The sequence below is a fragment of the Cotesia glomerata genome, linkage group LG2, assembly GCF_020080835.1.
Source record: "Cotesia glomerata isolate CgM1 linkage group LG2, MPM_Cglom_v2.3, whole genome shotgun sequence".
Classification (NCBI taxonomy): Eukaryota; Metazoa; Arthropoda; class Insecta; order Hymenoptera; family Braconidae; genus Cotesia; species Cotesia glomerata.
In genome coordinates, this window is record NC_058159.1 from 17,736,003 (window position 1) to 17,747,632 (window position 11,630).

The 11,630-nt window shown below is 29.9% G+C and overlaps 1 protein-coding gene across 1 annotated transcript; it reads left to right on the forward strand.

Moving 5' to 3' along the window:
- Positions 1-5,205: 5,205 nt before the first annotated feature.
- LOC123259039 lies at positions 5,206-11,326 on the forward strand. Its single transcript, XM_044719301.1, has 2 exons — positions 5,206-5,397; positions 10,197-11,326. Exons 1-2 carry the CDS (start codon positions 5,206-5,208, stop codon positions 10,827-10,829), a joined length of 825 nt encoding a protein of 274 aa, XP_044575236.1. The 3' UTR covers positions 10,830-11,326.
- The last annotated feature ends 304 nt before the right edge of the window (positions 11,327-11,630 follow it).

Genomic DNA, 11,630 nt, shown 5'->3' on the forward strand with positions numbered 1-11,630 from the left:
GATTTTCATAGAATTTTTTAACAGAAGCTTAGTTTGGGCGCTTCCGGCCAAATTTTGATTTTTCACCGGAAATGCCCAAACTAAGCTTCTGTTAAAAAATTCTATGAAAATCAAATACATCGACTCACTCCAAAATATCTCAGGAAATGTCCAAACGCAGCCCCTGTTAAAAGCGGAACTCAAAATTCCAATTTTAAAAGGTTCTCCCCGGAAGTTACATTTTAGCACACCCTAATAATTATATATATGATTCCATCCATAATCATATATGATTATAGACAATTAAATATGATTATATAGAAAAATTTTTTCTCAGGTAGAGCAATGTTAAAATATGCTATCTCAGGACTGCTCGGTGCCATTTCAAAGAATGATTTCTACTTTTACAAAGTTGGCGTGAATAAAGTTGACAATGAAAAAAATTTAATTTTTCACTAATTTTGGAATTTTGCTGCAAAAAATTAAATAGTCTTCATTTTTATTTTTTTGCTAAAAGAAAGAAATGTTGAAAAATTGCAAAATCTATGTTACAATTTTATTCTTGTAGTTTATTTATGAATTTATGTGTTTTTTTTTTTATATTTATTATGAGTGAGAAATCATAATAATTTCCAAAAAGTTCTTAGTGTAGGGAGATATAATTGTAATAAATAGAAAAAATGAATCTAAATAACATTATGAGTTAGTATTTATCAATTTCTTACATTTTCCGGTATAAAAATTGCTGTAAATTCATTAAATATTGGTCGGATAACTTTTTTTTATGATCCAGTCCTTTTTTTCTTCCTACTTTGGCAGTTTGCCAAGGTCCATCAAACCGATTTGCAATATTGTAAAAGCCGGGCAAGCATTAGAAATTTGAAAAAAAAAAATTTTTTTTACACACAGAAAAAAAAATGTTCTTAAATCAAGTATATATTTTTGAAGAGCTCAATATTCTTGGTTTGAGTAGAAAAATTCTTGATTTAAGAAAATTTTTCTTGATTTAAGGAAATTTTACTTAATTCAAGAATTTTTCATCTTGATTCAAGACAATTACCTTCTTCAAAATTATATTCTTGGTTCAAGAATTTTTCTCTTGAATCAAGTTAATTTTTTATTCTGTGCATGCATTTTGAATGGTAAAACTTTAAATTTAAATTGTAAGTACTTTAAATTAATATTAAGAGCTCAAACTTAGTGAGAATTTTTTTTTCTATATGTAGATTAATATTTTGCACGAGCAGCGAAAAAAAAAAATTTTTTGCGGAAATGAACCACCCTAATATATATATACGATGGAACGCGGTTTGTCTCGACGATAACATCGCAAATTTACAACGGATCTTACAACTTATTCTACAGATAGATACCGAAGACAAGTTCGAAGATGAGCTTAATCGGTCAAGTAATTTAGAAATGCCACCATTTTAAAATTTTGAAAATCATAAAAATTCATATTTCTTCACTTTCTTACTTGGATAACTTTTGAATAGGATGACTTATTGAAACTCTGTAAATTGCATCCGAAAGCTCTTTAAATAAGCTTTAAATTTTAGTACCATATCATATGTATAGTCTCAAAATTATGTCCTATTCCGCTATGCCAATTATGAAATTTGCTATTGCACTGGTTTTAAAATTTTTCCGTCGATATATATTTTTATCGATTGCATAGAAGTTAAAAGCCCTAGTTTTCTATACAATCCTCGTTATATTTTTTTTCTATTCATGATGAAATCTACTTCCATTTCGGCTGTCAAATGGTCTTTTTTGTGTTATAATTATTTATTTCATCTATAAATGTTCCAAAAATTTAATCAAAATGATTAATAGTTACAGTAACGTTAATAATACGATGTATTGAATACATTTTTAATAATATTGCCGCTTACTTGTATTTTTTCTATTTCTATTCACATTCATTTGTTAAGCAATTTTTAGTCGCATTATGATAAGTATTTTTGTTTTCATGAATAATTTGCACTAAATATTATTTTTGTTTTTTTTTATGAGTTAAATTGTTGATATATTCTTGAGTTAATCGAAGCGCTCTTCCGGCTACATCGTTCCCTCGCAGTTTAGCAACCACGGTGGATCCACGCTGGAACCACGGTAGTAGTGAACTTACTGTGGAGCCACGATGGAACCACGGGGGATCTTGTGCCATTGTCGATTTTGTGCCATTTTGCCATTGCGATTCCACCGTGGTTCAACAGCGGTCTTACAGTGGATTAACTGTGAATCTATTGTGGTTCGATCGTGGTTCCATCATGGTTCCACCTACAGTTTTATAGTGGAATTATCGTGACTCTGCCGTGGTTCCACAGTGGATTTACTGTGATTCAACCGTAAGTTAATTTGTGGTTCTGTTGTAGATTCATCGTGGATCTATCGTGATTTGGTGGTGATTCTACTGTGGTTCCACTCATGGCTAAAAATTTAACTATACACTCTTGAAATATGTATAAATAAATAGTAAAAAGTTTAAAGTTCTATCTCCTCACTGGTCTTTATAAAAAAATCCTAAAAAAATGCTCAAAAATCAGGGCGTCAAACCAGAAGACCCCCTTGAATTTGTAGAGTTGACAGATGAATTCTACATATACTGTCAGATAACAAATTTTCAACTTTTCTTATTAAATAAATAATACCATGAACTCGAGTAGGTGAGTGTGCCTAAAACAAGAGTAGTGAAATTAGAAAATATCTGTATTCAGCAATTGCAAAAATGGCGTTGTTTTTTAAGGTAAAAAGATAATTAGTTTTTGGAATCGATTAATACTCTTGATCAAAGGTATTTTATTTTTTGCCGAATTCTTTAAGATTTCTAGCTGATAAGATTTCGGAATCGCTCGGGACAATCACTTCAAACAAATTTTCATGAAAAGTTGACATTTAAAAATTAAAAATAAATAAGTAAATAAATAAATAATAATAATAATAACGACCTTAGAAAAGGGGATTTTTTTTTTCAAAAATTTGAATTTTGAAAAAAAAAATTAGGAAAACGGTTGACCCTGAAGGCCATCCCTGCAACTTCCCGCCAATTCTATACCTAAACGCTTGAAATTGCACTTATGACGTTTTTGAGCTCTTCGAGCTCATAAATACAATTTGTGAGCTCAAAAAATAGCTTTTTTATGCTTTTGAGCTCTTTGAGCTCAAAAATCTGCTAGAAGCTGAATAAAACACTATTTTTCTCATTTTTAAACCGCAATAACTTTTGAATGAATGAACCGATTTTTACGTGATTGGTGGCATTCAACGCAATTTTTAAAGCCTTATAAAGAACTTTTAAGTTTAAATTGATCGAACAAGGAATTTCAAAGTAATTCCCAAAAAACGAATTTTTTTCGTTAACGATAACTCACGAACGAATGAACCGATTTCGACCAGGCTGGCGGCAATCGACGTGTTTTCTTATGTTAAGAGCTGATTAGTTTTTGGAATCGATCGGTAAAGCCATTTGAAAGTTATTCCAAAAAAACCACATTTCGAAAAATTTTTTTTTGCAGTTTTTTTGAGATTTCTCAAAATCTACTGGTTTGAATCGGTCTAAATTATAGTCAAAATCTAAGTTTAGTTAAGCCCTTTCGAATGGTACCAACCGCGATGAAATCGGTTAAGCCATTCAAAAGTTATGAGAGGTTTACATACATCCACACACAAACACACACGCACACACACACACACCATCGCGGGAACAGTCAGGGAAGCTTCCTAGGACCTCGAAACGTCGAGATTCGATGAAAACCCGATTTTCGTAAAACGGGGTGAAAACAATACCTTCCCGATTTTTGAAAATCTTCGATTTTCTTAGCGGGAAGTTAAAAATTATTCTTTTCTAAATTCAACTTAGTTTACACATTTTCACTGTAAAAACCTTTAAAATATATAAGAATCGCAGGTAATTGTTTAGTTTCACGTTTTTAAAAGTAAACTATAGTTGTCACAATTGAAACGTTAACTTAAATTTTGCTCTGATAGAAAATCGCCAATAACATTCATCCACTTGGTCTATCAATTTTTGGTGATTTGTTCCGTATTCTATGGATAAAAATAAAAAAATAAAAAAAAACATTTTTCGAAAATATTAATTTTTTGATATTTTTTCAGTTTTTTTTTTTTAATCCAACAATTGATGTTTTTCATATTTTTTTTATTCTACAATTGAAATTTAACACAATTGTTTTTAATCCAAAAATGAAAATTTTTCAAAAAAATTAAAAAAATTTTTCTATTTTAGATTTACTCTATTAAAAAAAAATATTTTACAAGTAGAAAAAAAATTCTTCAAAAATATTAATTTTTAGATATTTTGCTAAAACTTTTTTTTAACCCAAAATTTGACATTTTTTATAATTTGTTTTTAGTTAAAAAATTTACGTTTCATAATTTTTCTTATCACAAAAATTAACATTTTAGAAAAACAAATTTTGAAAAATTTTTCTTTTTTAGATTTATTCTAAAAGAAAAAAAAATATCTATTAAGTAGAAAATAATCTAAACATGTTGATTTCACACTCCGTGAAAATAAACAATTACCGAATCCTACAATTGAAAATAGAAGTATAAGATAAATAATTGAAAATGGGAAACTAAATTTCAATTTTGAATGTCAGCAGATATAATTATTATTATTCATTTAATTTCTTCGTAACGTTCCTTTTCAGATTCCACTTAGAACTTAGTCATTTGAAGACGCGTCATTTAAAAAGTTTATGTGACTACTGAGATTTAACTTTTCTCAGTCGGCCGTGTAGCGATGCGGGTAGCGCGTAAGTCTGGCGAGCGATAGTTTCCGAGTTCGGTTCTCGGTTAGGGCAAGGCGATTTTTATTTATTTCTTTATTTACGGAGTGTATTAGGTTAATTTAGCATAAGTAATCCTCTCCTCCTACCTCCTTACTCCATAGCTCTACAAACTGGAAAGTAAATAATCCCTGTTTGTATAAAAATACTCTCCCAAATTGGGGAAATCATTAATTTTTGTTTTTTTGTTAAAAAATTAATTTATATACTTTTTTGTGTTCATAAACGATTTTTATAGTAGTAATTGTAATAATTGTTAGTTACAAATTTTTATGTTAATAACAATTATTATTAATTACTACTACTTATTTTTTACCACAATAATAAATATTATTCATTATAAAAAAATTACGGTTAAAACAGAACTCGAATTTCAACTCGGGATCCACAATGAAACCATTGCAAATTCACAATGGAACCATTGTGGAGCCACAGTAGGAACACCGCTAAACCACCATCGAACCACAGTCAAACCACAATAAATTCACAAGAAAGCCTTTGCTTAACCACGGTGAAACCACGATGGCAAAACTTCACAAAATCCACAGTGGATCCACTGTCGTTCCACAGTACATCCCGTGTAGCTTCTCAGTGGACCCTTCATGTACCGACCATAAATCCTTAGTGATTTCAAGACCGCGAGGGATTGACAATTGTAGATTATTAACAATGTCTAATCCTTCCAAACAATCATTATTCGTGGCCCATGTCTCAAAGTTAATCTCTAGCAATTTTTTATTTATGTTGAATCAAAAAAAAAATTTCATCGAATTTCAATTAATAAAAATTAATTTATTTCATAAAAAAATCAATATCTTTCTTTGTGAATTGATAATTTCATTATCTGAATTAACTATATAGCGTTCAGGGGGAATCAAAATCGAAATTTTCATCACATTTTAACGCTTTAATAATTATATTAATAATTCACCACCATAATTTTAGATTAATCCACCACATCGTTTTCGAGCAATGAATTTTCGAAATTGCAACATTTACACGCAGAGGTATAGAAAGATGATGAAGTTAGTATGAAACTATTTGCATCACTCGAGTAGTATGGAAGATTTCATACTAACTTTACCATCTCTCTATACCTCTGCGTATAAATGATGCAATTTCGAAAATTAATTACTCAAAAACGGTGTAGTCGAAAATCGATCTGAAATTTTGGTAGTGAACTGTTAATATATTTATCTTTCGATAAAAAAAATTTCATAATTTTCTTGGAATATGTCCTGCAGGACCCAACTGGCTTAATCATTTTTCGTTTTACGTGAAGTAATATATATGTATCGAAAAAAGTCAAATCAGTTTTTTCACCAGTTAAATACTACAGATGGTTTTTGAATTTGTGCAATACTGCCTCAGAAATTTTCTTATCGATCGTCCTGTATTGATACAGTCTTTTTATAATTTAAATCTTGGTATAGAGCTAATATGCTGCAAGAGGTGCCACAAACCAAAATGATACATAAATAAATACTATGAATGAACAAATTTCCAAAAGATTTTGTTGCGTTTCAAGATCTAACTCGAAAATGTCCCGAAAAATATATATTTTCAGCGAATAAATCGCTTTTGACATCTAGCGTGCATGGTGAATTACAACTGGTTTATAAAATTTGATTTCATTGGCACTCTAATAATGCAACTAAAAATTGCTTAACAAATAAATGTGAATAAAGACAGAAAAAATACAAATAAGCGGCAATATTATTAAAAATGTATTCAATACATCGTATTGTTAACGTTACTGTAACTATTAATCATTTTGATAAAATTTTTGGAACATTTATGGATGAAATAAATGATTACAACACAAAAATTTTTATAGCAAGACTGCAAAACTATGATAATAACTATAAACACAACTTTAACCATAAATAACTTCCAAAGGAATGATTTTATCGAAAAATTATAAGAGAACTTTTTTGTAGAGCATTCAAGTTCCCATTATAATATGCACCGATTATAATCGTGGTGACATTTAAAAAAAAAAAAAATTATTGCAAAAAGTTCCAAATTCCCATGTTATTTAAATGGGAAATGTAACTGGATTTCGGCACGGTTCAATTTGGTAATTAAGAGTTTATTTATCTAAGATATATTTTTTTTAGTTCAAGAACTAAAAATCCAGGAAGCGATTGCAAAAAAAAAGTCAACTTGGGAATTAACGGACACCCTAATATAGTCTACTGACTTTACTCTTACCCGTTGTGGCAACTAACTTGCTTATGGAATTTTATTCTATTTTATGTAAAAAAATCCGTAGATTACGAAAATAATCATAAAAAAGCTCAACTCCCCCGCGTTTTTTAAATAAATAATAAAATTACACTAGGGTCGCTGAGACAACGTGTATTTTTATCAAATAACTTATCCACAGATTCGGTAGAATCTGGCGCCAAGTTCCATTCAAATCCGTTGTCAACGGAGCGCCAGACTACTGACTGTGTTTACTGTAAGCAAAACGGTATTTTGAGGTAGCAAAATTTTATTTAATTCTACGGTACATTTTTTTCCTAAATTGTATATTATAACAGTAATTCATATTTTATTTTACTGATATTAATTAATTATATTCACTTATAACAATTAATCTACTTGAAATTACTAAATTTAATCAGCACAAACTATAGCAACGCAAAAATTTCGATCCTGACTTTTTTTCGATGGGCAAAGTGATCTGCCACAGACTAAATAATTCGAGAATGCATAGTAATCCTTCATTAGATGGGAAACTACAGTTAAAAAAACATATTTCACAGCTTGCATCTACACCGGAAATTAAAAAAAATTTTGTTGTAAATTTAAAAATTAAAAAAAAATTTTTGGAACGTACTTGGTGTGCGTCATTGTGTATTTCAATTTTTTTAAAGTCTAGTAAATAAATTTTACGAATTTCATTAAAAGTAAAATATTTTGCAACCGCGCACACTAAATACGTTACAAAATGTTTTTTTAATTTTTAAATTTACAACAAAATTTTTTTTAATTTCCGAAAATCATAAACAATTATATCGGTTACTTGGATTTTTTAATTTTTTTATTTTATATCTTTTTGTAAAGAAAAAAACAAATTTTTTTTTCTAAATAGTCTTATGAACGTGGACTTGGCGCGATTTTTTTTACAGTGAAACTGTTTTTGTTCAGATATATATTACTGTAAAGCCCTATTAATATTGATATTAATATTGGTATTTCAAAAATATATTTTAATATTTTAATATTACCAATATATTTTAATATTGGTATTTCAAAAATATTATAATGATTGTATGTAATCTTTTCTTACTATTAATTCATTAAATTTCTATGTCAAAAAATATTGACAACATTTCAAATTGCAGTGGATGAAAACCACTGTGCTCGGGCTCGCGCGCGCCACCAACCTCAGTTATTGTTGCTTTGTTATCGACCGCGTGATTAAATGTAAACAAATAATTTTTTTTTTTTCATTAATCTTTTTCGCGAATATAATAAACTGCAAAGGGTTTATTTTTGTGGTTTCTAATTCAGAATTTTTTGCCCTTTAATACAATACCAATATTAATAGCCCAGGAAAAAATGATCAGGACTTATCAGACCTGTTCATATCTGATCAGGCCTGAAATCCGACCTATTCATGTATGATCAGGCCTGAAATGAGGCCTGATTAGACCTGTCCATGCCTGTTCATGTCTGAACCGTTAAATACGCTCAGACCTGACCAGACCTGTCCATGCCTGTTCATGTCTGAAGTGTTAAATACGCTCAGACCTGATCAAACCTGTTCATGCCTGCTCATGTCTGTTCATGCCTGTTCATGTCTGAAGCATTAAATACGCTCAGACCTGATCAGATCTGATCAAGCCTGTCCATAACTGTTCATGTCTGAAGCATTAAATATGCTCAGACCTGATCAGACCTGTCCATGCCTGTTCATGTCTGAAGCGTTAAATACGCTCAGACCTGATCAGACCTGTCCATGTCTGATCATGTCTGATCTAGCCTAAAATAGATAAAGATTAAAACTCCATATATCAGCTGACAAGAACTGTTCATGCATGATTTGCCCTCTTAAATGATATTTTAAGTCTGGAAGAAAAATTTTATCGAACTATAGACTGCAGTTCTATTTTTAAAATTAATTTGTTCTGTATGACATATCAGTTTCTATCCCCTTATAAATTTTAAATGTACAACTTTCATCAAAAATTTCGATTTATATAAGCATGAACTTTTTAATTTTCCATGCCAAAATGATGATTTTTAACGATGAATTTTGACGCAATGACATAAAATTTTTTACTGTGTTTCATTGAATACGCGAAAAATAAGATTATTTAGTAAAAGTTTGAGTTTGATAGCGTGAAAATACCAAAATATATCAGTTGATATCGATAGGCGATAAGTCCTTTCAAGGTGTCTGTTATTATCTTAAGCTACGCCTTGATCCATTGCAGTAGTGTCAAAGGCTGCTAAATTGTAGAACACATAAGTAATTCTTCATTTCCTATACGTTTTAATTAAAAAAAAAACTACAATTTTAAAAGAAAACAATAAAATTATAATTATGGAATAAACCTTGAAGAAATTTTTTTGTACTTTACATAAAACCATATGTTAATGGAGCGAAAAAAATACATAGCCGTCCCAAATAAATAACTCTAATATACACAGTAAAAAATTTTGCGTCATTGCGTCAAAAATCTTAGTGTTAAATATTTAACATAAAAATTTTTAACACAAATTTTTTTGACGCAATGACGCGAAATTTTTTACTGTGTATAATTAATTATTAATAATTAATAAATTAAGTATAGAACTCCGTTAACTATGAGGATAAGTCATGTATAAAATTTAAATTACTTAAAGTAGTTTGAAAGGTACGCTAGAGTTAAGATAAGTCATTGGGTCAACAGGTAAAGTATCAGTCTAAAGAGCGCAACGTACATGGTTTGAATCCCCGTCGGCACCAATCTTTTTTTTTTTTTTTTTATGGACCTGATCGAGTCAGACATGAACATGCCTGGCCAGGTCTGATCAGACCCGGTCATTTTTCATATCTGATCAGACCTGAAGACTCATGCCTGTTCATATCTGATTAGATCTGATCATTTTTTCCCGGGAGGGCTTTACAGTAATATATATAAGTTATTTGATAAAAATACACGGTGTCTCCGCGACCCGAGTGTAATTTTATTATTTATTTAAAAAACGCGGGGAAGTTGAGCTTTTTTATGATTATTTTCGTAATCTACGGATTTTTTTTTACATAAAATAGAACAATAAAATTCCATAAGCAAGTTAGTTGCCACAACGGGTAAGAGTAAAGTCAGTAGACTAATACGTCATTGCGGATAGTAATAAGTGAATTCCAAAATTTTATATTTTAATTGAATTTTATTGTTTTCACAGGAAATAGCCAAAATGATTCAACTAGAGGAGATGTCTATAAATTTAAACGATCGTTCAATCAGTGATCAATTTTTAAAAGATCAAAAAATTGCAATGGAAGCACAGGACGCGGAGTTTGCACAAATGTTACAGGAAAAAGAAAGAATTAAAGCTCGCCGTGCACGTGAACGTGCTAAGCAGAAAAAATTAAACCGTCAATATGGTCGAGAACAGAAATTTTCCACTGATGTGATCGAACCCCAAATTCTAAATAGATCAGATTCAGCCATCAGCAATGATAAGGAATTGGTTCAACTTACTCATGACTTCACTGACGAACTTTCTCCACGTTCAAATAGTTCCGAAGTGCGAGTTTCTACTGACTCTAACGAAGATTTTCAAAAGCTTTTAAACGTCGCAATAAAAATTGACCCTACGTATTGTAATGATAATGATAAAAAATGTTTAACTAATCCCGGTAATGATTTGAGTTCTTCCCGCGTTTTTTCACATTCTACTCAGGAGCTGGAATGCGACAGTGCACCATGTTATATGCCAATACAAGGTCAACGACGTTCTCAAATACCATCTCCACCTATATCTCATGAAGAAAAAAATAAGCGTAAAGTGAAAGATGGTTGTAAAAACCAATAAAATATTATATGGCACACCAAAGCAACAAAAAGAAATTGGTTTACTGGAGTATAAATAAATTTAAGGGTGTGATCTCATGTTAAAAAATTCTGAAATTGCAATTTATCTACTTTTCATCGTTTTTTCAATTTTGTTTTTTTAATATTCACTTTGACTATAACTTTCCATTATGGTTTAATTTGAGAATTTTAGCTTGGGATGACTGGATTTCCCTGATGCTTTTAAAAAAAATCACTGGAAGTTTAAAAAGAATATTAAGAACTGCTTTTTAGCGATGAATGCCTTACTATTTATTAAGTGACATATAAATTTAAATTTAAGTTTCTAACAAATTTCTACGATTTGTTACTATTCTATAAAAATTACAGATTTTAATTTATACTTTTAAGGTTGACACCACTATGTTTTGAAGACGTCAACGATTCAAATTTCTAAAAAGTTCAGATGAAAAATTCTTTGATGACATTTAAATAAAAAGAATTTATATAAATACGAAATTCTTTGTGTTATTCGACGACCATATAAACGATATAGAAATAATAAAAAAATCATTCTTGTTCGTAAAAATAGGATGTTTGTCAGCACCCGTAAAAAAATTCGATAGATAAAAATTTTACGTCAATAAATAAGATCTAAGTAAAGAATTTCCAATTAAAACTATTTGATAGTAAGAAGTGTCCATTCACACGCAAAAAAATCCTGATAAATCGACGCAACGTGAATATAAGGGCCTGTACATTATAATTATATAATGTACAGTATAATTATATTCACGCAGCATGGTTTCATCAGGACTATTTT